This window comes from Saimiri boliviensis, chromosome 5 (genome assembly GCF_048565385.1).
Source record: "Saimiri boliviensis isolate mSaiBol1 chromosome 5, mSaiBol1.pri, whole genome shotgun sequence".
Lineage (NCBI taxonomy): Eukaryota > Metazoa > Chordata > Mammalia > Primates > Cebidae > Saimiri > Saimiri boliviensis.
Window position 1 is genome coordinate 19,744,791 of NC_133453.1, and position 27,084 is coordinate 19,771,874.

The following is a 27,084-nucleotide window of genomic DNA, read 5'->3' on the forward strand; positions in this document are numbered from 1 at the left end:
TAAAATTAAGAGATAATGAATAATACTCATGTATTCAGCTTGGCATTCTCCCCATTTGTGAGACCAGATTATGTGAGTATCTGGTCATGGAAATGGAGATTTAACTGGGCTTTGATCATTTAATTGTAGCATGTTGTGTGAATGGCCCTGTGTTCTCACAAAGTTATTTACATCATCCTAACTTAAATCTTACTTCTAGAGTCTTAGGGGGTCAATAAACACCCTTTCCCTCCTCCTGGGTTCAAAACCACTTGACACAGAAGACAAAGGAAATCTGAGTGTCTGTCAGCTTTTTGCTGATAAACTGATGGAAGGATGTGAGCTTTATATCTGTGGCCAAAAGGGCTTGCTTTTGTGACACTTACAGCCCAGCTGCCTCACTGCAGGCTCTCTGACTGCCCTGCTAAGGTTGTTGGAAGGACACTGTCCAGGCAGGCAGGTAGGCAGATAGGCAGGTAGGCAGATAGGCAGGTAGGCAGGTCTGAGAGTGGGTAGAGCTGAGGACATAGTACTTCTCCCAAATTCTCTAATGAGATGTGTCACTCCAAGCCTCACCCCCATGCCAGAAGCAAGGAAGGGAAGAGGTGGGAAAAGAGTAAGGGTGGGGGGTGTTACTTATTCCAGCTAAAGTTGTACCCAGTAAAACTGGAGAAGCAGTAGCTCTTGGAGCTCCCCCAAAAGTTACTTTTCTACATTACAGGCCAAAAAGAGCAAAATGAGATTCCACTTTCCTTCATCTTTCATCCTTTAGCAACTGTTCTGTCTTTTGTTTAAAAGGAGATAGTCCTGATGTTTATGAAAAATGGATAAGCAAACTGCTGGGTGATTTGTTTTCTGGATGGCTTTCCTTTGGTTTACTTTTAAGTGGACCCTCTCAGGCAAATGAAGACAGGATGTGTCACTAGGAGAGAGAAGTGCTGCATAAATGAAACGAGGTTTTCTGGCCGAGCAACAGAACTGTGAATTTTTTTTGTTGTTGTTAAAAAGACTGTGATGGCAGCCAGCAGTAGCTTAATATCTCTGAATCGTTTTTTGCCATTCATCTCCCATCGCCTTTGCTTGGTTTTCTAGCTATGAGGCTGGACCATTTTCTGGTGTTTTAAATCATTATGGACCCAACCCCCATGAGTGGTGCTCTCTACTCATCCCAAACTGCACCCAGGAGCAGTGATGTCCATTTTTGATTTTTACTTTGCGTGTGACACTATTCTAGAGACTTCATAATGGAAAGATCTCGTCATCTCTCTCTAGCACAGCTATGGTGTCCTAGTGACAGACAAATGTCTGTAGCATGCTTAGTTTGGAGGAGTTAAAATAGCTGATGAAATACCTCATTATTTAAACCAGCTAATCTCTAAGATCTTTTCTATTTCAAAATGCTATGATTCTAAGTGTGTAACCTTGAGCTGTGAGCTATGAACCTGAAGAAGTAAGGCTTATTTTCTAACATGTTCAGAAATGGTCCCTAAATGCAATTCTGAGAGTGGGAAAAAATTCTAAAAATGCTTCAGCAGAATTATCACCTGAATTCTGCCTCCCCTCCATCTCTCCAATTCCTTGCCCTGCCAAGGTATTTACATTGCAGGGAAAAACAGTAAGATAGTGAACAGCTGTTCTCAACTGCGGGTGATTTCTGCTCCTACCCTTAATGGGCAATGTCTAGAGACAGTTTTTGGTGCCGTTGCATCTAGTGGGTAGAAGCCAGGAATGCCGATAAAACGTCTTACAATTCACAGCACAGCATCCCCTACCCCTGCAATAAAGAGTTTTCTGGTCCAAAATGTTCATAGTGCTAAGACTGAAAAACTCTGCTCTAGCCATAGTTTGTAAGAACAGATTCCACAGCACTGCCCACCACTTCAGGGTTCCATAGCCAACTGGCCTATCTTGGGCTGGCCTGTGGCTCAACATGTAGGGAAGATTCCACATTTCCCTGGCTCCACTGCCTCGTGCTGAGAGCATGATGCTCCCATTACGGTTCTCAGAGGACAGGCAGTTATAAAGGGCCTTTCAAGGCCCCTCATGAATCCTGTTATAGCTGTTTTGCCATCAGATGTTTGTTAGGCTGGCCTTTTTCTCTAGAGTTGGACAGTTATGCATTAACTGCAACAACAACAACAAAAAATCACCGACAATAAAGTGGCATTACCCCCATCATTATGCCCCCGTACATGTAGTCCTTGTATAGCTCCATCTTTGATTGTTGATTAACATTTATTTACAGTAAAAACAAATCGGTTAACTCTCTTTGTCAAGTAGTGATAAAGTTAATAAAACCAAAATAATGAATAAAGAAAAGAAAATAGCTACATATAAGAGGCACACTGTCTTTTACTACTCAACTGCTAAGTTCCCATTCTTTCTCTCTCTGCCATCTTTTAATTAGACATATTATGTTATTTGAGTGGGATAATGGATAACAGTGGGAATTCTCATCCCCACTGGGTATAATTGCTACCTGTCTTCTAGATAGTAAGAGGAAAGCTTCAAGAAAATGATGGGAGAAAGGGGAAAATCTTAGAGCAATCGATTCAGATAAAATGCTGTAGGCATGGTAGAGCCAGATTTTGTGGAATTTGAAGCTTAAACAACTATCGTGTGATTAAGGGGGAAAAAGTAAAACTCTACAAAATTACAAACATCAGACTAGGAACAGAGCTTCAGAAAGGGCCCATACCAACTTCTTTAGCTTTGATATATAAAATTCTGCCTCTGTGTTGAGATGAATGCAATTGTCAGATAAAAGGACTATTGCATAATTATCCCTAAAAGCAGAAAGGAGAAGGGAGAAAGATAAGATATTGGGAAGTCCAGTTTGGCTTGATATGAAGGTGTTGAAAGACAGGTCATGACAGTGAGTGGTTCTGGCTCACCATTAGGTGGGAGGGGCACCTCTGGAGTGGACCCGAGATGTGGTTTAAGATCAAAGGGACAAGAAAGCACATTCCTGCTGATCCTGAGAATTGGATTGGAATACTAAACCTAAATGAGATGATGTGATCTCGGCTGACTGCAACCACTGCCTCCCAGGTTCCAGCGATTCTCATGCCTCGGCCTCCTGAATATCTGGGACTACAGATGGGCACCACCACATCCTGCTAAGTTTTGTATGTTTTTAGTAGAGACAGGATTTCCCATGTTGCCCAGGCGGTTCTCAAACACCTGGCCTCAAGTGAATCTGTCTGCTTCAGCTTCCCAAAGTTCTGGGATTACAGGTGTGAGCCACAGAACCCGGGGCCAAGTGATGATATTTTAAAGGCACAAATGTTTGCTTCTTTTAGTACCCTAAAGCAGAGATCAGCAAGCTACGGCCCAAAAGCCAAATCCAGTCCTTCAGACTGCGACAACCCACGCATAGTGGGTTTTGTATTTCTAATGGGTTCAACATAATCCAAAGAGAAATAATATTTTGTGACATTTGGAAATTACATAAAATTCAAACACTGGCATTCGTAACTAAAGTTGTAATTGAACAAATTTCCACTCATTCGTTGATATACTGTGTAAGAGTGCTTTCACGTGACAGTGGCATAGTTGAGCAGCTGCAGCAGAGAGAAAGTGTCCGGCAGAACAAACATAGGCACTGTCTCGCTGTGGACACAAAATGTTTGCCGATCTGAGCTCTGGAGTACTAAATCAAGAAAGGAGACCAGTAAGACACAAGGTTGAAAAGATTGAAATACTAGTATCCCTTGTGGAACATTGTTTTGGCAATGGATGTAATAAAACATTTAGGTAGATCTCACATTTGAAACAATCTTTCCATTTGGCAAGACACTTTATTTTTTAAAGGTTTTGACTAAGAAAAAAAAAATTGACTGAAATAATTAGGATTTCAGTCATAACCTTGCTTTCTTGAACCACAGATCTTTTCCCATGGGCACTTAGATTTCAATGGATTATGTGGGGTAGGCGTCACTGATGACCTGGTTCTCTTTAAAATACGCGTTCTTCACACTATTGCCTAGGTCCTGGAGTTGCTGGTAGCAGTTTCCTTTTTAAATAATTCTATGTTAGCCAGACTCAGCGGCTCATGCCTGTAATCCCAGCACTTTGGGAGGCTGAGGCGGACGGATCACTTTAGGCCAGGAGTTAAAGACCAGCCTGGTCAACATGGCAAAAACCCGTCTCTGCTAAAAACCAAAATTAGCCAGGCATTGTGGTGTGCGCCTGTAGTTCCAGCAACTTGGGAGGCTGAGACACGCGAGACTTGCTTGAACCGGGGAGACAGAGGCTGCAGGGAGCTGAGATCATGCCACTGCATTCTAGCCTAGAGAACAGAGTGAGACTCTGTCTCAAAATAGTAATAATTCTTCTATGTTCTGCTCCTGTGCCTTATTTTCTCTCCAAGATGATTTTATGTTTGCCTTTGATCTCCGGTAAATCATGTTATCTTTCCTTACCCCTAAGAAATTTAAAGAAAAAACAAATGATGGAACTAGTGAAATCTATAAAATAAAGAACTCCTTCTAAAGACACAGTTTAAAATCCTTCAAACAGACAGCAGAGCAATTCCACTGAGGTTTTGCTGAAACGTTGTTTGCACATCCTCCGTTGTTAGTAGGGAATCCGTTGCTAGTTGGAGAGTCCTTTCTGTGGCTGGTAATTATAGGCCCAAGCAAGCCCTCAATGAGCTTCAGAGGAGCCAGGCTGTGGTTTTCTCATTAACAGCTCTGGTCTAGCCATGGGATCCTGATTTCGTTTATAAGGTCTGTGAAATGCACATTTAAGAAAACATGCGGGACATTTTTTTAAAAGAAGAAACAGTCTCTTGATTCTAACCTTATACTGAAAAGAATTTCATTTCCAGAATACTATTGCTACCACCATAATTAGTAAGCATACTCACTAATTATGATCGTAATTAAAAGTAAAATAAACCTGCAGATATACAGTGGTGCAGCCTCTTGTGTGTGGCACCAGTGTCTGTGAATTTGTCTTCAGGGTGGGTACCACAAGCCCTGGTGAGGAGAAAAATAAATAAAAGCCTTCCAGAAGAGCCTACTAAATTATCCAACTTTTCAAGGTTGACTGAACAGCACAAATAGTATGTCTATAGAGCATAGTGGTAATTATTGCATATAAGTAAGAGTTAGATTGCATTTTTTTTTTTTTTAAAAAAAGATGTGAATATTTCACTCTTAAGAAAATGAAGTCTTTATGTATACAGCCGGGACTCAGAGCACTATTTTTCCTGAGTCCTTTCCCTTTGCTCCTACAGAAAGATATATGCGTGTTCATTTGTAAGAAGGGAAATTCATTCACCAGCATTCACTTGACAGTCTAATTCTGATTTGTTTCTCATCTCTCAGTATTGTGCTTGTTCCATCGAACACTAACTGCAAACTTTTACACCCTCTGGAGAAGCCATCAAGAGATTTAAAAAATAAGTGTCTGGCTGAGATGAGAAATGGACAGTGCAGGGCTAGCAAGGGTTTCCGATGGGCTTCTGAATTATCTAGTTGTCACTCCAACTGGCTCAATTAATTACTGTCTCTTCAGAGGAGCCAGACAGGTCTCTAGAAACCAGTCTGCAATTGAACATCAATGAAAAGATCCAGAGAAACTTTATCAAAGCTTCTGTTAACCCCCTGCTGATGTCTTTAAATGTTTTTTTTTTTTTTTTTTCCTTTAAACACCTTGAAAACCCAAAACCCATGCTGCAGGACTAATCTTGCATTAAGAGATCTTAAATCTACAGGGACTAATTGAAATGCTTGTCCATGTCACCCAAATACATAGAGAATTCCTCAGAACCTCAACACCACTGTGTGTTTTCGTGTTGTGGGTATACAATAAGAGGGTGTCTTTTATGTTGTCTTCAGGTCAAGATTGGTAAGGATTATTTTAAGGTTTACATTTTAATATGTCAAGATAAGCAAACCTTTGCTTTATCCATCAGTGTGACAAATATCTGTCTTATTTAATGAGCCACTTTCTGCTGTTCACCTTTCCCCTCCCCCAACCTACGCTCATGCTTTCTCATTCTTTGCTTCTGCCAAAAAGTAGAAAATGTAACAGGTTCCCCAGGCTCCCCTAAAACTGCAATGATAAAAAAGAGAGATGGGGGGCCGGGCGCGGTGGCTCAAGCCTGTAATCCCAGCACTTTGGGAGGCCGAGGCGGGTGGATCACGAGGTCAATAGATCGAGACCATCCTGGTCAACATGGTGAAACCCCGTCTCTACTAAACATACAAAAAATTAGCTGGGCATGGTGGCGCATGCCTGTAATCCCAGCTACTCAGGAGGCTGAGGCAGGAGAATTGCCTGAACCCAGGAGGCGGAGGTTGCAGTGAGCCGAGATCGCGCCATTGCACTCCAGCCTGGGTAACAAGAGCGAAACTCCGTCTCAAAAAAAAAAAAAAGAGAGAGAGAGAGATGATGCCAGTCAGTGTGGTCACTTGCCTAGTGAACCCCTTGGCTTCCTCACTGAGCAATGTCACTAATGATTTAGTTCCGTAGGTGAGGGCTGGCACCCAGAGGACTGTGGGAATCTGGCTGAACAGTCATCAAATGTTGCCAATATAGACACAGAGCTGAAGAAATCACTCTTAGGTTACATCTCTTCTTTCTGTATTCTGATAAATTGGTAAGCCTGATCTAAATGAACTGTACTGTGGTTCTCCTCTGAACCATCTTTTGGGTTTTGCTTTACAATGGCAAAGTATAGAGGCCACTCCCTAAAAATCTACCTAAAATACTTCATGGGTAAAATTGTAAAGACATGAAACATTTTTTCTATTACTATTCTATTCTTTCTTTTACTCTTGGAGCGGAGACGGGAGAAAAGATAAAGAGCTATGGTTGGTCCCTTTTTGATTCACATCTTCCAGTACACAAATTTTTCAGGCAGTTTGGTTACCACTTTCAAAATAATCCTTTTCATAAAGTTTATAGGATAGGATAAGTTAATTTTTTTTTTTTTAATCTAGGAACCTTTTGTCTGTGACATGTGCATACAACCAAGGCTTAAATATGTAGCTTCAACGTCTCAGTGGGTGCTAAGTAGTGACCTGCCACCAAATAGGCTCACAGTGTGCTGCAAGCTTGGGTAAGATCCACCCATTAGTACGAATTCTGAAAAGGGGCTAGCTCACAATGGTTCCCCGGAGAGTTTGTGTTTTTCTAGATAACATACTGCAAGCTGGAAATCTGCCTCTTGAATCAGCCCAATTTTTGAAAGTGCATATTTTGAGCATAAGTGTGAAGTTAGATAGGAGCACAGCTTCCTTCGCGTTTCTTTGTGAAAGCTAGGGGCACACCTATAAACAAGCCGGGGATTTTTAATATGTAACTAGCAGAAAGCTTGATCACGTGTTCTCTATACTCTCAAGTGCAATCAAAGACTTTTTATCTGAAGATAAATAAAGAAATAAGATAATCAAAGGCTTTTATTTTATCTGAAAATTATTGATGAGGCCTTTGTTCCTGTTAAGACCCTCTGAATCTAATCCCAATCCTGTAGGGTTTCCAGAGCGTGTGATTTTAGGAAACTTTTTAGGAGAAGGCTCTTGGAGACATGGAAATTCTTGAAGCTAACATCATCTCATTTCTCTCCATTTACAGTCAGAGTAGGGTTATTATAACAGTTTGTGATAAAGGTTCTTATTGTTTTGTTTTACCTTAGAAGCAAGGAGAAAAACTATAGCAGAACTTTGCCCTCTGAAAGTTTCCTCTTGTAACCATGAACAGTGCACAGAAAATTTAAGAAGCACACATTGTGTTTACAGCCTTCATTGTACACTAGTCAAGGAATTGTGGCTCTAACAGGCTGGTCATATATTTAAGGAACCCTCATATCCAAACTGGCAATAAGAAAGATGAGGAGTCTCAGAACTTCACCTGGATGGCCCTCATGTAATGTAAAAATGTATTGTTTGGGGAGAAGGATCAGTGAGAATTCAGGTGTGGCTCTAACAGGCTGGTCATATATTTAAGGAACCCTCTTATCAGTCTGGCAATAAGAAAAATGAGGAGTCTCAGAACTTCACCTGGATGACCCTCATATAATGTAAAAATGTATTGTTTGGGGAGAAGGATCAGTGAGAAGCTCTTTCAGTCTCTCTGTAAACTCTTCAAGGATTTACCTTAACTATATATGTTCGTTGGAGGATAGCATTTTCTGTTTCCCGCCACTTCTTTTTCTTCTTCCTATTTCAGAAAACACAAAAAATAACCTCCATTAACTCATTAACTTTCTATAACTTCCTCTGTAGTGTGCAGAAGCTTTGCTCTAGTGTCCTTTTTCTTTTTTGAGACGGAGTCTTGCTCTGTCGCCAGGTTTGAGTGCAGTGACCCGAGCTGGGCTCACTTACAACCTCAGCTTTTGCTCAGTTTTTTTAAAAAACGTACTTAAGTTTTAAAGAAAGACTAAGTTGCATCAGATACTCTTTTGTGCCCATGCTTCTTATCTCTTTTTTTAAAAAAAATGTTTTTAATTATTTGTTTTTTTCTCACTCTGTCACCCAGGCTAGAATGCAGTGGCATAATCACAGCTCATTGCAACCTCCACTTCCTGGGTTCAAGGGATTCTCCTGCCTCAGTCTCCCAAATAGCTGGGACTACAGGGGCGCCACCATGCTTGGCCAATTTTTGTATTTTCAGTAGAGACAGGTTTTCACCATGTTGACCAGGATGGCCTTGAACTCCTGACCTTGTAATCCACCCACCTCAGCCTCTCAAAGTGCTGGGATTACAGGCATGAGCCACTGCGCCTGGCCACTCCAGTGTCTTTCGTAGACATCATGCTGTGGAACTATTTCTAGGTGAGATGTAGTTCTAATAAGGTCCTCCAGTATTTAGGAATGGAGTAAATACTGACTTCTGTGGGTGGGGCCAGTTACACTGAATTTCACACTTCAGCAAATTGTGTTAATGAGAGAGGCCCCTGTGAAATGCTGTGAACCCCCTGGTTTTCTTTCTTTTTTTAAAAAAAAGTCAAGCCAGGAACAGTGGCTCATGCCTGTAATCCAAGCACTTTGGAGGCCAAGGCGGGCAGATCACCTGAGGTTGGGAGTTCAAGACCAGCCTGATCAATATGGTGAAACCCCGTCTTAAAAAAAAAAAAAGAAAAAGAAAAAGTCCTAAAACAGTATTAGTTTTCCTAACACATCATTCCTTATTATTTCTTATGACTACAAAATTTATCTTGAATTCTCAAGCACAGATCCAGTTGAAGGTATCATTTGACCTTAGTAACATTTTAAAATTTAATAGGTCAGTTCTTTCTGCCATAGAAATTTAAACTATCTAGCACATGGAATTTAGTTTCTGGCCGATACTCCAAAATAAAAATACAATTCTCAGGTTGCAGATTTCTAAGCTTAAAACCTCTTCTCCTAAATGATTATCCTGTTCCTAACTTATATCGTAGCTTTTAAGAAAATTGCCAAAAAAAGACAGATTTTCAAATATGAGGGCTGCAAGAATATAATTTCATGGCCACATTTTTAGAGAGCATAGCGTGTGGTGACCATTTGTGTAGGAAGAATTCTCAAAATGCGCCGACTGTAATTTAACCCTAAGGTCTCTATCCCCCATCTTTCCACTCACCAGGTGCTTCCTTACTCTTGTCTACATAGCAAGGAAGAAATAGGGCAGGAAAGATTTGTCTACACATAAAGCAGAAGTTCCCCAAAGTGGTACTAAAACCCAGCTCCTCAGCATTCCGTGGATCGTGAATATTGTACTCAAAATATTTTGATCCCCTGTGTTTGGAACTTTCCCAGACTTCCATGTAGTGAAACCAAACTGGTAATAAGAAAGATGAGGAGTCTCAGAACTTCACCCCGATGGCCTTCTTCCTGTTTCTCTCTTTATTTCTCTCTCTCTCTCCTACTCGTACCATTCTAGTTTATCATCCATGATCATCACTTCCAGCCCTCAGACATTGTGCTTTAAGCCAAGCAACATTTGGAATTTGGAAAAATTCCAAATAGCATATTGATTTGCAACTGAATTTTACCACCATGTTTCCTCTGACTCTGGCCCTGTCAGGAATCATTGGTAACCTATAATTTCATGCTGTAAGTTATAGTTTGTCAAATATTTTTCATTTTTTTTCCCTCTGTTCTGCCTCTGTGTTTTAAGTGCAACAAGAGAAAGAAAGATAAGTTGCTAAAAAAAAAATAATTTCATAGATAAAAAGGACAGTGGCTGGCAACAATGCTAAAGAGCATCTATCTTCAATTTATGGTCACCATGACTTTTTTTTGAGCAGTTCATGTGATCTTTTTAAATGACGATTAAAAAGCTAGGTACCCCATTCCAACAGTGTAGCTCATGGAGAATTGGATAGTTTGAAAGATGACTAATGGGATTCTGGACCTTTCTGTCTTTAGGTCACCTCCTTGAAGGGGGACTGTATCATAAGTGGTCCAAGGCCGGGCCATTTGGCAGCCATAGAATGACTATGTTAATGGACTTGGTCTCAGTCCAGGTCTTAGTCGACAGGTGTTCATATCATAAGTGACATTTATTGACTTCCAACTCTTTCAACTTGGAAGACAGTGGACCGCCATTGAGTTAGTGATGGGGATGGAGTAATTCATGATCTATTCAGGCTCCATCGAAAGCCAAGGAATTCAGCTTCTTGAGCTGGCACCTTGCAAATATTGTACTTGTCTCATGGGTTCTGTTACCTTGAGAAATAAAAAATAGGAATGTAATTTAAAATGATTTCTAGTAACTCAGAATAGCTAATGTTGGCTTTTTCTGCCGTCGTATGAGCCTCTTGTGTTGGCGCTTTTCTCTTCATTTTATATTACGGTGATTAGATATTGGCTATGAAAATTGTTACTTTTTATTTGTTTGTGTGTTTGGGGTTGATTACCTAGTTACTGATTTATAACAAACACTGTAAATGATACTCTTTGACAGAGTTAAATAACGCTATCTTCCTGCCCTTGTGAAATGGAAATTGATGAAAAAGTAACACTGAGTCCCATTTATGAACATAAATTTCAAAGCATGGAATTTGGAAGGATTCATTCAACACGTACTGTTTTCTATCATCTGGATTAATATACGTCATTCATTCACTTGAATCAGGTTCATGACCTGAGGATGACTTGGCCCAAGTTGGAAGAGTTCATTAGTATTACTAGCATATTAAGATTTTGCCCCTTGATATTTTGGGGGTTCATCCACTGGCTTTTTTTTTTCTTTATCTTCACAGATGATTTGGATTTCTCTATAGCCAGTGGCAAAGCCACAACACTTCTGAATTAGTCATCACACTTAAAAAGTCAAAATGACAACAACCATAGTGGATCTATTTATTGAAGCAGACAGGCTCTTTTAGCAGAATGATCAATGTCTTACCTCTTTCTGAAAGGCTTTTCAGAGGTAGGAAATCATCAAGCATCTGATATAAAGTAACGAACACGGCATTTGATTGGCCAAGTTTCTGGAGCAGGCTTTTAAGTATTTCTGCCTGTAAATGTAGAAATCTGAGCGTGAAAAGTAAAAGGCAAGAGCAAAGATTTACTGGGTGCATCTGTCATCGTGGCTTTTAGAGTCTTTGTGATTAATACCTGTTTAATTGGGGACTGATCTAGATGCTTTGGATGTCAGAAAGCTAAATGTTACGGCATTGTCTCACAGGTTCCTAACACAGCAGGACGATTAGCAGCTGTTTGAATAACAAAGAGAACCTGATGCCTTGCAGCATAGCTTTTTATTTTCCAGACTTCGAATGCTTGAAGCTCTCTGGTGGAGTTGACAGTGAAAGGAACAGAAGCCTTGATTCACAGCAGCTAATCCTTTCCCGTTCCCTTTTCTGTATTCTGTTCAGTAAAAAAGAACCTTTTCCTTACATGTTCTCCATCTTCCAAATTAATTTTGGAAATTTTTTTTTTTGTAGTTTGTTAGTTAAAAAAAAATTTTTTCGTCTTTTTTTTTCTCTGATCTTCCCTAGGAAGTGAGTGGAGGACATTGCAGGTCATGGAGACTCCCATTTGGCGAGGGCTCACCATCCTGTCTAACCAAGTTACACATAAAATAATTTCAACTAGGAAAGAAAACGTTAGGTAATTTTCAACACCGTATTTAGTGAGAAGATTCATCTCACTAGAAGCATTGGGAGAAAAATATATATATATATGTTTTGTTATTGTTGCTAGCTTCACCCCATTTTCTTACCTTAAAACAATTTTCTTGCTCAGGCAAATTCTTCTAAATTGCCTTCCAGTGGAAAGACTTGTTTTCCTGTTTGCCTCAAACTGGCATTCTTACTTATAACAGGAAACACACACATTGAATCCTGCCATGTTTCTGTTGGCAAGTATTGAACTATCCTTGTTAGAACCTGCCAACAAATTTCTTAGTAAGCAAGTAGAAAGTAAAACAAGCAGCTCCCAGACGAAACATAGGACACACTTAAACTTCAGCAGAGACACTTAGGTGCCCCTGAGGTTAATTCCCTGTTAATTCAAGTGGACACGGACCTTGGTTTCCAGTTGAGTTGTTACCCACTTGTAATTTTACAACTGATCCTATGACTGTACCTGTAAACATGCTAATTCAAGATATTAGCTACCTTAAAAAAGTAAAACAGACATTTAAGGAATGCATTTTATTTACTACAAAGAGCAAGGATTGCTGTATGGTTCAGCATAATGGTTAAATAGGTGCAGAAGCTCTAATCTGCAAAACCTTACATCTTTCATGCCATCTTTAGGTCTTAACCCAGGAGGTATACTAAAGATTGTGTATGGATCTTTCTAGTAATAGTTGTGATACTTCCTTTTTAATACTCCTAACATTTGTATTTGTTTTATAACCTATTTATTGTGAAATATGTACCTATGGGAAAGTGGGCAGGACTCGAATGTATAGTCATTGAATTATGGCAAAGTAAACACCTATGTGACCATCACCCAGTCCAAGGAACCGAACAGTAGAACACTGTGAGTCTTCCAGAAGCTTGTCTTGTGTCCTTACCCCCCTTCCCTAACTAATTCCAAAGACTTATTGTTTTATGCGGTGATTGAATTTGTTTTGTTTTATTCTCGTCTCAGCTCTTTAGCTCAAATGTAAGTTCATTCGGCACCAAAAGTTTTAAGGTTGCTTGTGAGTAGGGACCATATCTAACTTACTTCTGGGTTTCTGACAGCCCACAATGTACATAGATCTAGCCCTGCACCTAACAAAGCAGACTTTAGAAAGATTTACTCTGTTGCTGCTGCCACTACTCCTGTGGGAAAACAGTCACTTAACCTTCAAGTCTCCTATTTCTTACCGGAGGAAGGAGGGGCAGAGCGTAGCTGCTTTCTGTAATCAGTGGTTGAGAATGTGGGCTCTAGACTCAGACTTTTGAATTCACTCATGTAAGCTATAACTTGGAGCAAGTTATTCAAACTTTCTGTACCTTATCTTCCTCATCTATAAAATGAGGATTATAATAGTACCTGTCTCATAGAGTTTTTGTGAGGTTTACATGAATTGACTCCTGCAAGAGATTTAAAACAATGCTCAGCACGTCGTAATTACTCAATAAATGCTAGTTCAGTGTGTATGTTGTTACAGACATGTGATATAGAGGGAGGATCACATACTTTTGAGCCAGGTGGACTTGGGTTTTAAATCTCATTTTATGGCTTTGGTCAAATCATTTAATTTCTGTGTGCCTGAGTTTCCAAATCTGAAATGTAAGGATGATCATTATAACGACTTCAGAGAGTGGTAAGGATGAAACGATGATGTCAGGCATGCGCGCATGTGCAGGTGTCTTCACCCAAGAGTTTACTGGCATCTGATTTGCTCCTTTCCCCATTCTTTGTTTTATGGCAGTTCACAGGGCCTGAGTCTTCATCTGCTTAAGCAGTTAATTGTGCAGTGAAAACTCAACTAACTTTTCTACAAAGAAAACTCAACCTCACCTTTTTGAGAATGCCACTGTCTTTTCCCATTTAGCATTCACACAAGCTCAGCTGAATCTTTTGGCCCAGTATTTTGTGCTTCTGCTGATCTTATTCACTGTTAGAAGACCGGTGCCCATGATTGTCTCCCTGAGAGGCCACGCAGCCTCTGTCACTGGCTCTGCTGACCTCAGGGCAGCACACTCCAGTATCTCACAAATGGGTGGATATCTGCTCATCCTACATCACCAGGAGCTGGAGTTTCAAGGAGGGAACCCAAAGGCCTTTCAGGAAGCTGCAAAACCACAGACCAATCTTCTGTGGGCCACAGTACTTCTACAGTTTATCCGAGTTAGTTGTGATATGAAAATATCTCTTTTTTTGCTAAAAATTACCTCTTTTTAGCAAAAAAAAAAAAAAAAAAAAAAAAAAAAAAAAGTTGTGATATGCAAATACCTCTTTTTGCTCCACTTCACTTGAATGAGTACCTGCTTTGACCCAAAATGCCAGTTCAATGGGTTATTGCAATAGAAAATTATTTCTTGCTGAAATCGCATCCAGTTGGTGGTGATCAGGGGTTATTGAGTGTGGGTCTTCCAAGATGGGCCTGGGGCATTAACCTCTCTCTGGTTTGTGGGTTCAAGAAAATGAACAGTCACAGGGAGCTATTTGTGGGTAATATTTAGAAGAGGAGAAATCACTTCAACACATACTCCATTACCCAAAACTCAGTCACATGAACTACCTTAGACACACAGGAATCTAGGAAGGTAGTCCCTGGCTGGGCAGTTCCATCTCTTCCATCCAGAAGGGAAGAGATCTCACAGTTTTGGATGCTTAGCGAAAGAGGCCCACCCAACGCCTTCAACTTTCCTATGGAAACAGTGTGAAGGCTAAAAATAACACCACATTCTATCATTTAAAATTTAACCAATAGCTCTCTGTAAAGGATTTGTCAAAAATAATTTGTTGCCCATCTCTCTGGAAAAAAAGAAAATGGCATGCCATACCATCTATCTAGGAAAAAAAAAAAAAGGCTTATAAAATTTTCATCTTCTATTAAACCAAAAGTAAAAACTGAAACAGACTTTCCAAAGTGTTACTCTGGAATCATGTAGTTCAAATATTTGTAGTGTTCCAAAATCAGACTCTTAAAATCGTTGGCAGCATGAGTCAATTGCATCCTTCAGTGAATGTTGCTGAAGGATAATGTGGCTGTGCACTCCTTTATTTTATAATATGTGTTTAAAACAGACTCTGGACTGACCTTGGAAATCACTTTGTGGGAAAAAAATGTATCTCTCACACATTCTAAGTATAAGCTTAATAAATATGAATACTTCCATATCTAAATATAAATGAACTTCATTTAATTCACAGTCTTCTAAAGATTTTGGTTGAGGATTTGGTCCCATGTTGTTTTTTTTTTTTTGTCAAATAAAGAAAAAAAACCCTATGTCAATTTCGGAATAACCAAGTATTTTTCTATACCATTTGCTGGTTTGTTTTTAAAACAATTTCACTGTTTGCAAAAGTGCTTATGTGGATTCATGATGTAACAATGAAAAGCTGTTGAGGGTGGAGCTGACTTTTTACTTTGATGTATCCAGTGAGGGTGGTTGGAGATTTTAATGATTTTGCCTAAAAGATAGCAGAGGAGTTGACCCAGTTGATGGCGTGTACAGCAAACAAAATCATGTGTATGTGAAAGCACTTTGTAGACTGTTGTACTGTGAAATAGTGCAATGATAATGGTAAGAAAAAGAACATATAAATATTGCTAAGTGATGCTTGATGCCGTAGGTATTGCCTAGCTTGAGAAGAGGAATCCTTCTCTCCATCTGGAATGTAGAAGAAAGCAATTAATATTAGCACCAGAGTTCTTAGCGTCTCAGAGATGCAAAACCCTTAATCACAAGGATATCATTAGTGCTCTGAAGCATTTAATTTTGATGCCTGACAGCATTTTAAAATGCACAAACCTTTGATAAAGAGCAAATCAGAGCTGGGGTGCTGAATTGAGAAAGAAATGGAACAAAAACCAGCTTAAGCTCCAAGTAACTAAATAACATGCTATTTGCATTAAGCAGAGATATGTATAAACTATGGGTTTATATTTTTCTATCAGTGAAAGACCCCTTGAGTAAATATCATCTGTTTAAATTCGGATTCTGGTGAGGAGAATGGTAATCCTGCTGTGGTTAAGAAGCCATCTCTCCTCCAAACACTGACCATTGTATACCACTGACATCCATGGCTTCAGGTGTCTTGACTTTCTTCAAGAGCTGTTTTCACTCTTCCTTGCCCACAGGCTGGAGACCTTTCATTGCATCTGTTTATTTCCTGGCTCACCCCCTCCACCCCTCTAATTTGAACCAGTAATGAAATACAGTCAGCCTACTTCAGCTGTTTTCCTTTTCCTCCCAAGTTCCCCCGGAACTGTTTTTAATTCATTGCTTGTGATAATTGGACTCAAGAAAAAAATTTTCTAGCTCAGGAACCATGTGAAGCCTTCCTCTCTTTCTTTTTTTCATATCTCCTCTTCTCTTCTCCATCCCATTTGGGTGTCACAAGTGCCAAACTGCTGCAGTAAAATGACTTGTAGGTGTTTAATGGCAAGTCACTGAGGAAGTGAATAAAAGAAAATTACAGCATTCACATCAGTGGGGAGCAGGGAAAACTGCTGAGCTTTGAACCAGAGAAAGTTAAATTTACCATTTTCTTAAAGGGAGCCACCTCTGTTTGACATCAAAGCATCTCCTGTAATTTTTCCTTGTGAAATACACCACTGTTAGAGAGTTGTGATAGAGCCCCCTAATCTGTGCTGTTTCTGTTTATCAAAAACACACACAGAGACAAAATGCACATGTACCTTCTGAATGCAGTGTGGTCTGCTCTCAAACCAAATGTAACCACAGGTACATAGCACATGGGGATTCTATTTAGAAAGCATTCTCAGTTTCTCAGGGATATATAGAACTGTGAATACAAAATTATTTGGGAGTGAAATTTATCTTGGAGCTCTATTAGAAAGCCCAGATCATTCAGCTGACAAGCTTTGGTGAATTTTTCCTTTCATCCTCTTTTGGTTTTTCCTTAATCATTTTTTTAAAAATGGTATTTTACTACAGTTTCACTTGTGTCCATTGGGTATGCGGAAAAACACTCTGTTCCCAATAATCCTGCTTGCCTACAGTCTGTCTTCAGAGGTCTGTCCACCCTATTACCCCCGTGTTTCAACTCTGATGGCTGTTGCATAATGTGTTAACTAATGCCTTCTGCTGGCAGTAACTGGCTTTGCCCTAGTCCATCTTTGCAGGCTTAGGATCCTTTCTGGATTTAGGTTATGACTTGGGAGTCTTAACACTACTACACCTTGGCAGTTAGGAAGTCAGGGGAACTATTTGCATATGCCCTACAGATACAGAGGAAAAATATGGAGCAAATTGTCAACACCTTCATCAGCCTAAAGAGCAGAACCTCAAAATGCTGTCTGTAACAGGTGCAGTGATGCCTAGTTTTAATGTTAACTTACATTTGAATGACATTTTACAGCCTGTGTGTTTGAAAAATGTTCAGAAGCATCACATAGACCTTAGAAACAGAGACTCTATTTATAATTAGAGCTGTCATTTGCTTCACCTCTAATTGTCAATATGTCAGTCAACCTAAATAGTAAAACTAACCCCACAAAAGGCCATCTGAAACAGGTGCAGATGGAAAGTTGTCTTAAGGATGGTTTACTTCTGGTACTTTATGTTTAGAAAATTTTTGCTGTCTACAGCAAAGTTTTTTTTAAGATCAATTTTAATATGTAAAAACTTTTATTCATTTGACAAATTTATCGAGCACCATTGAATGGATGTGTCAACATGATTTGTAAGTTAAAAAGAAGAAGGGAAAGACATGTTTTAGATTAAAAACTGCCAAAATCTCCTTGGGGGTAATAAAAAATGATGGTCTCACTATAGGCACCTTAGACCAGGAAAATTAACATCTATGAGTCATTGGAGATTTTGCTTTAAAGGTTTGAAAATTAAGGACTCGATTGAATTAAATCATACATCTTTTTTAAAGAGCTACCCTTTAGTAGTGCTTGCCTTGTGATTCTTACATTGTCATCTTTCTTTAACCATACTACTGTCAACTAGCATGACCAGCTCTCATTGCTATGCGTCATGTCTAGATTCTAGCCATTAAAGCATGCCTGCATTTGTCCGGAGGCACAAAACTGTCCTTAGAACAAATATCTCCTTTATGAAAGAAGTCCGTGGGTAGATAGGAATGCATTTCAATCTATGATGCATCTCTTTCTTGTAGTGAGAATGTGTTCATCAGCCTCTAGCTACTTCCTGGCTTTACTATGACACTCAGCAGGTGTATTGAGTGTCTACAGATAGAATGTGAGGAGGAAGGGCCCTCCACTTGTTTCTCCCCATCACCCATGAGACAACTTGAATAAGAAGAGGGTCAGCAGGAATCGTCTCCTCTTAAATTCTAGAAAAATGGGTCCTCTGACTTGACTTTAGAAAGTGTTTCTCTGTAAGACTGTTATGTAAATTTCCCAACAGATTTTTTTTAGTTCAGAAGAGGCTAAAGTATTTGGTGGTACTTAGTCTGATACCAAGAATTGTTTTCTCACCCATTCCTTCTCTTGACCTTGTTTCGCGGGTGCTCATGAAGTATGTGTCTAGTGGCTGAGTTGATGTTGAGGAAGAACCTTGTCTCTACGAGATTTCAGAATGTAAATCAAAGAACTGAGTGGCCACTGAGAATCTTTTTCTTTTTCTGCTTGGTCTTTTTATGTTGACCAAATTTTCTGCTATGATTAGACGCTCTCTTTTGAACTTAGGCATTGATTGGTCACAGATCTTATTGAACCATATATTTAAGGGTGGGATGTACAATCTTTTTTAAAAATTAGATTATCTTCTCTTCTCATTCTGTAAGCCAAGGGCAGAGCCCTGGGATATTCAAAACAGGATTCAAGACATTTGGGTTGGGCATTGTTTACCAAAGTGTGGAAACACCAATGGTGGCATCAGAGATGATTTTAGGGAATGAACTGATGAAACATTATATAATACTGAATTGCCCTGTATGCAATGTAGTTCCTTTTCAATTCTTTCTCAGTTAATTCTGAGTAATCCAAGGTCAGAATCTCAAGTAAGTGCCCAGATATCCTTTGCTTCTCTAGCACTGGCTAATCTCCATTTTAAACAATCCTTGGAGAAGTAAGAGTGTCCAGCAAACCTGGATAACATTGTTTCATTTACATGCAATGTTCATTTTTTATGGTTATTGCCATTCATTGCAAATGATTACGGAGTTTCATTGATACCAGTAAATGGGAAATTTCTTTTCAAATATACCTGTTGAAGTTAAAGATATTGCATTTATTAAAGAAAATATTACTTAAATCATCTTACAGGCTGCAGAGGGATGTGGCAGCAAATGTGTGGCATGGATATCTCTAGCAGATATGAAAGATAATGTCAACATAGCAATTTTCTGACTGTCCTCAGCCTAACATTCTGTTTTCATTCAGTCCTTCATTCTTGTTTACATATCTCTTTCATTCTCTCCCGATTCTCCATTTTTATGACAACCTGTGTCAAGGTACACTCTGTTGGTTTATTTTTACATTTATGCATATCTGCGTCCCAAGTAGAGCTGCATTAGAAACATTCTATGAGTTAACTTGATTATACTGCTAACTCCCTGCTTGAGATTTTTTGAGCACCTTAGCTGAGTTCATATTCCCTTTGGATGGCCACAGGAACACTGCTGCTCAAACTTCGAAAATCGCAATCAAGTTCATTTCCCATAAGCAGCAGGTTAGTGATAACCCAACCAGAGAGAAGCTGTCTTAGTTCATCAGTGCACTCCAAGGGCAAGCAGGCAATTCTTTCCCAAGGAATCTCTCGACTCAGACCATTTCTGAGAGAAAGTTCATTTTATAATTTTATGATTTTTTTTTCTCCCTCCTGCTTTCTTTCTAATGACCTCACTTTTCTGTTTCATTTCTCAATCCTACACATCAGAGTGTAAAGAGCCCATTTTTATGGAGTATATGCTAAAGTGCTCTGTTAGGCAATATATTTATTACCTGGAGTGAAATGGCTTTCCACAGCCAGGCAGTTTTCTTAGCCTCCTTGCTACCTCTATATTTTACAAAGTCACTCCTTGCATTTTGCGGACAATGCCTTTGTGTCAACCAGGAAAGAAAGAGAGAGAACATGTGAGCGTGTGGTGTATGTGTGTGTATTGGGAGAAGGGAGCCTTAATGAATGTAATGAGCACATTTCCGTTCTTCATTTTCCTCAGATGTTCAGTGGCTTCCATATGTCTGCCACATGCCGCTTTGTTCACTGGGTGTGGTATTACTAACCTTGGGATTGCCTTTGATGGAGGACATGTGTATCTACTGTCTCTTTTCTCTTGTGTTTTTGCCTGAGATCCAATCTGGAATTGCTTTGGGACCGAGAGAGAGAAAAAAAAATAGAGAAGTGTATGTGTGTGTGTGTGTGTGTGTGTGTGCGCGCGCGCGTGTCTGTGTGTCTGTTACCATCCCTAACAGACGCCAGGCTGTCAAATAACCCCTACCGGGAGACAGTCCTTGCTGTACTGGATTCAGCTGGAAGACTGCCTTGTGTGACCATAGTGTGTCTGCTTGGTTTCCCTGCCATCAGTATGCCCATCAGACATGGTCAAGCAAGTTTGAAGCTTTTCCCATACCATTTTCGGTGACAATGTATTTTACTTTTTATCTTTGTTCCCTGGAGTTAGGGGTTGGCATTCATACGCATATATTGAGAGAGGGCAGAAGGATGACCCAACACTAACTTATTGTTCCTCAGTGGCCAGTTTCTGATGTTTGTTTCCCCAGTTTGGGAACAAAAGAATATATACGTTGGAGTTAGGAAGCTCCCTAATCTCCGGTTCTCCAGGGCAGCTGTGTTAGATAAGATTCAGGATTTCATGAATGCTTCCTGTTCTCCCTGGAGATGCACATGGGTAACAGCCATTGTCAGTGTCAGCAGAGCCTGATAACAGCTGGCTGGAGATGCGACCACCGCAGTGGCGAAGTGAGCATCAGGCCGCCTGAGTTTATAAATCTCAAGTGTGCCCTGCTCCCACCCCCATAACACACCCACTAGAGGGCTGCTTTTGTGTCTTTCTCAGAGGAAAGAGCAGGCAAAGGTGACATATCAGCTCTTGTAGAATAGCTGCAAAATGCCATATGTGTTCAGAGAGACCAGCACGGCTTGATTTGTATTCATTATTTACATGGTCGTGTTCAGACTGAACTCTTACCGTAATTAAGCAGTACTTTTATTTATATTGCAAAGTATGTAAATTGTTTGCCTTTTGGCATTCCCTACAGTACCTATGGAAGACTTGCACATTCTCTTGATTGCATAAAATTAAAGTCCAATAAGATGTCACTCATAATACTGGGAGGTAGGATTGGATGTAGCTTTACCGAGCTTAAAATGAAGTTTTCCAAAGGCTGTCATGGCTTACAAAAGGTCAGAAACCAGGTATCCTTCTCTGTACCTACAGCCGTGCTGTGAAAGTGGTACTACAGGCCTATGAACCCCTCAGGATTTTGCTTCAGAGATTCTCTTTTTAAGACAAACACATAAGAGAATATACTTGAGACAAGGATAAAAGTGATATGCTTTTATACTGAAGAGTGAAATGGTCAAGAGGAAGACAAGACCATCTTTCACACTTTTCTTAAGTAAGATGAAATTATTTATGGATACCACCAAAACCATTTCTTTTCCTCAAGAAAAAATGGCTTTTGTCTTTTTGTTTTTTCTAACAGCGCCATCATCCATTGCTTTGGTCCAGGCTAAAGAAGTCACAAGATACAGTGTGGCACTGGCTTGGTTGGAACCAGATCGTCCCAATGGGGTAATCCTGGAATATGAAGTCAAGTATTATGAGAAGGTATTACTTGAGTGAACAAGACTCCCTTCGTTCGTTCGTTTGTTCCTTCCTTCCTTCCTTCTTTCCTTCTTTCTTTTATTCCTCCCTCCCTCCCTACTTTTTTCTTCCTTCTTTTTTCCTTTCTTATTTCCTTCCTTCCTTTCTCCCGCCTTCCCTCCCTTCTTTTCTTCCTTCTTTCCTCTTCTCCTTCCCATCCTCCTTTGCTCCCCCCTTCTGTTTAAGTGTTAGCCAGTTGTAAGTCATGGAATACCATTGAATCCTCATATCAAATGCATTTTGCTTCCCAATTAAGTTGATTATGAAATTTATCATTTACTTAGTTATCCTGAAAATTAGAAAATAATAATGATAATAATACATTGTATTGTACTATAACTATATCTTTACTTTCTAGTAATGGAAATTAAGATAGCTAAGAAGTTCTAATCTATGAATCTTCTATCAGGGAGAGTGACTCATAACAGTTGAAATAATGATCTGTTTAAGTAGATCACTGCTATTCAGAATAAAGATGTGGGTTTTGATGACTTTTAATAGAAAGTCAGGGAAGGAAAATTACATTCTTCAGCCTCTTAAAGTTATAGAAAGGCATTATTTTTACAAATAACTTGTCTCTCTTAAAGGACAGAATTTTGAAGAGAGCTATTTGCATTCAAGGTTGTCTGGAAAATGAACAGTTGTCTTCTTTTACTTTTTAAAGATAATCACTTATTGGCTTCCTTATTAAAAGCAGAAAAGGGATAGGATTTTTCCATTCAAACTATGTTACAGCACTTTTTATATTTTCTAGACAGAAAATAGAAAAAGACAGGGGACCTTCTCACAGTTATTTCTTTTAAATTGTTGGATATGGAGCTAGAAAAGCCACCAACCATCATATAATGTTCCTTTCAAAACAAAGAGTAGGAGGAAAGATCTGGATATGCCAGTGTCAACAGCAGTCATACCTGAATTCCACATTTCTTTCAACAAGTAAGAAGTAACAAAAGCATTTACAACATCCAAGAGAATAAAGGCTCTCGAGAGTTTATGAATCTCCATTCACTCTCAGCTCCTGAGTCGACTGGCTTGACTCCTTTAATATTGCACCTACAGTAAGCAGATTTATTTTACCACCTTCCCTAATTTTATGTTCCCCTGTTGTAGGATCAGAATGAGCGAAGCTATCGTATAGTTCGGACAGCTGCCAGGAACACAGATATCAAAGGCCTGAACCCACTCACTTCCTATGTTTTCCACGTGCGAGCCAGGACAGCAGCTGGCTATGGAGACTTCAGTGAGCCCTTGGAGGTCACAACCAACACAGGTAACAAGGACCACCCAGACTTGGTCACTTCTGAGGCTCTTTTTATAATACAGGGTGAATCCCATTACAGTGAAATCTCAGGAGTTGTCTATAATTTTCGGTTAGGCAAACATTTTGCTGCAATGAACATTGCTTGAAATAAGTTACCCAACGTCTGTAACTTAGAAAACTTCATGTGATTTAGAGAAAAGCATTTTTGAAATATTATCTGATTTGTCTTTTCGTATGAATGGAAAATGTTGCCTATTTTTCTCTTGTTTTGAGCTTTCTATAAACCATGAAAAACGGGATTACTAAACTGACTAATTGAGGGTTGCATAGCTACCCTATATTAATACAGGGAATTCTCTCCCTGAGAAGATTAAAGAAGGGGCCAAGAATATTTTTTTCCTTTTTATTTCTAAGAATCATTTTAAATCAAGTCAGATATGATTTTTTTTTAAGACCCTGTAGACAAACATATCAAATCGTTAAACACTGTAAGTTGGATTGACTGGTTGATTAAACTTAAAATGCTTAAAAGGGGCCTACCCATGAACAAGAAGTTGGTGTAAGATACCTCCATCCCATTAATTAATGAACCCAAATTGGGCCTGTTTGATGAAAAGATGATAGGGCACAATTTTTGACCTCAGTTCAAGAAAGAAATTGTGTTCACAAATTATAAAATAAGCATGAAAAAAAAATTAAAAAGCAGAAGAGAAAATAGAGTTGAATCTGAAAGAGATTGACAACCGCTGAAATTATCCCGCAAGGGTACAAGGAAGAAGTGGCTTTTGAACTAGGCAAAAATGGGCAGGTTTTTGATAGCTCTGGGGGAAGGAGGTACATTCAAAACTACTGCCCTTTCTGAAATGCTCAAGAGTCTTTCTCACTAAGGAATACATTTGACCCTTTCTATAAGGGTTAGGGTGGGGATAGAAAGGAAAAGAAGAAAAACCAACAAATTATGTTTACCATAGGATTTAATGAGTCTTCTGTTTGAAATTCTTCATTCAGTTATAAAAAGAATGTCTTTGTCTCGTTAAGGCTGTCTTAGAAAATGCCGTTGCGTGAATACTTAACTAAAAGCCAAAGAGACTGTGAGCATTCCAAATGACTTCAGAATGTTGAAAACTGTGACCCATTCAGAAGTCCTGCTTCTTAAGACTTTCCCAGAGGTGACCCTTGTGTAATTGTCATTCTCAGTGCCTTCCCGGATCATTGGAGACGGGGCCAACTCCACAGTCCTCTTGGTCTCTGTCTCAGGCAGTGTGGTGCTGGTGGTAATTCTCATTGCAGCTTTTGTCATCAGCCGGAGGTAAGCACTGAAGCCACTCACTGTGCAGCCCCCACCTTCCCGGTGTTTATGATGGTTTTTTTTTTTCTCCTCCACACAAAGCTGAGCTTTTGATTGCATCATAAACATGGCATCTACATCCCAAGCTTCCTCCTTGTTGCTTTGATCTTCCCACACCCCTACTAAAGCTGCTGGCTGCGCCCTGGTGGCAGGCCTGGCTGCCGAGAGGTCCGGAAAGACCCGGCTAATTGTAGGAAACAAAGCTGAAGAGCAGGCCAGTGGGAGATTTCTAGAAACTCTAAGCTGCCAGGTGTTACTTTTAAGCCTGGACTCACTGCCAAAGGCAAGGAAAAGCCCTGTAAAACTTGGGCCCCAATTGTGAGCTCTGCCATTTGCCAGCTACTACTACATAAACCTTTTTGAGTCTTTATTTCTATTTTGTTAAATAGAGATCATCATTATTTTCCTTGAAGGGTTATTGACAGGAGAATTTTGATAAGCAAAATAGATAATTCAGCACACGGGAGATGCTTCAATGTGATGATACTGGTTAACAGTAATGGTCACTAAAGCAAAGAAATGGGTACTCCACATTCAGTCTTCCCCCAGGAAAGGCCATCAGCATTTCCAGAGAATCGATGGATTTCAAGAGACTATCCCTTGAGCAAATTGTGGGCACGGCATTGCTCTTGAAAAGGAACCTGAAACACCTCAGTCCTTAGCCTCTAAAAGCTCGCAATCTGACTTGATACTTTAAAATAATCTAAGAAGGAGAGAGAAATAGCAACAAACCGGCGGCACCTTCTTTTGAACCAATTTTCTTTACCATTTTTGCCTCCATTTACTTCCTCCCTCTGCCTGCCCAGAGGCTCCAGAGGAGTGCTCACGGATGTGTGCCCCGCACCCGGCCCTTCTTTGTCTTTTGTGTGTAAGCATCTGCACTTTCCTCATCCACATGCCCATACACCAAGCCTGAACCTGGGGATGTCAAAAGGAGCCTCTTAAACCTAAAGCTTTTCAATCTCTAGAAGAGGGAAGGGGTCCTAGGAAAGAAGTAATTCTTGCCCAACGTTGTCACATCGGCATAGTGGTAGTAGCTGTGCTTGGCTCTCAGGCCAGCATCTGTTGTTTTGTCCCTCTCTGCTGACTGATGATCTCACCAGTTATCATAGCAAGGCTTTTGGCTAGTTCCACTGGCCTGGGCAAGCCACCATGCTTCTACTTTCCTCTGATATACGTTATAATTAGAGTGATGACCATATAATCTAGTGTGCCTGGATAGTCCTGGTTGGTACATGTTTTTTGTTTTGTTTTTTTTTTTTTTTTTTTTGAGATGGAGTCTTGCTCTGTCACCTAGGCTGGAGTGCAGTGGCACAATCTCAGCTCACTGCAATCTCCACCTCCTGGGTTTAAGCAATTCTCCTGTCTCAGCCTCCTGAATAGCTGGGATTACAGGCAACGCATCACCACGGCTCATTTTTGTAATTTTAGTAGAAACGGGGTTTCACCATGTTGGTCAGGAGGCTTGAACTCCTGACCTCAAGTGATCCACCCACCTCGGCCTCCCAAAGTGTTGGGATTACAGGCGTGAGCCACCGTGCCCAGCCATGTATTTAATATCATGCCCCCACACTGACTTTCCAAAGTGTTCTGGTATATAGGGACCAATTATGTTCACTCTAATACAACACAGGATAGAAAAACACATTCGGTACTGGCATCTATTTTTCATTGTGTTCATTGCTTTTGATGCAAAATCTATAAATAGCTATGTTTGATTAGAGTGATGAGTCAAATCTTGAGATGTTAAATCCACAATAAATTCTCATTTCTGTTTCTTTAATACACACACATGCAAAAATATATAGACAATGGCATACTCACTATACTCTAAACAGCGGTATATCTCGGCCTTTGGAAACTTCAGGTTGACCTGCATAGAATTTAAATTCCCACTGTTCTTTCCTCTCCTGTTATTTGATTTTGAAAGCCAATTAAGATGGTCCTCTTTCTTGTACATTGCCATTTAGTTTTGTGTATGTACCCATGCTATGCATATAAATGCTAGGAACCATCTATATTAGTATATATCCATCTGATGGTGGGGAGCAGGGAGCATATGGGGCAGTATATAGGAATTACATGTGTTTTTTTATTTCATGATTACATAGTCTTTTGTCTAAAAGTTTACCCTATACAGAAATAATCTTTGTTACTAGAAAATTAAGATGTTCAAAAGTTTAAAAACAGATACAATTCATTAAATAACTCCACCTCTATAAATATTTGATAAAAATTCAGCACCGACTGGGTGTGGTAGGTCATGCCTGTAATCCCAGTACTTTGGGAGGCTGAGGTGGGTGGATCACTTGAGGTAAGGATTTCAAGACCAGCCTTCGAAACATGGTGAAATCCCATCTCTATTAAAAATATAAAAAATTAGCCGGTGTGGTGGTACATACCTGTAATCCCAGCTACTTGGGAGGCTGAGATAAGAGAATCACATGAACCCAGGAGGCAAAAGTTGTAGTGAGCCGAGACTGTGCCATTGCACTCCAGCCTGAGTGACAGAACGAAACTCCATCAAAATTAAAAAAAAAAAAAAAAAAATTCAGCACCATAGGATGCTCAGAACACTTCTCTGCAGAAAGTAGGTCTTGCCTGTGTCTGTGTGGACCATC

General features: G+C 39.8%; 1 protein-coding gene across 2 annotated transcripts in view; it reads left to right on the plus strand.

The window, feature by feature from the left end:
- EPHA4 (EPH receptor A4) overlaps positions 1-27,084 on the plus strand; it is a 155,151-nt gene that overhangs the window by 95,004 nt on the left and 33,063 nt on the right. For both annotated transcript variants that reach the window (XM_003925485.4, XM_010336249.3), the window contains exons 6-8: positions 21,694-21,818; positions 22,965-23,124; positions 24,313-24,424. In XM_003925485.4, coding sequence (XP_003925534.1) covers positions 21,694-21,818; positions 22,965-23,124; positions 24,313-24,424 — 397 coding nt within the window. The remainder of the gene's footprint in view (positions 1-21,693; positions 21,819-22,964; positions 23,125-24,312; positions 24,425-27,084) is intronic.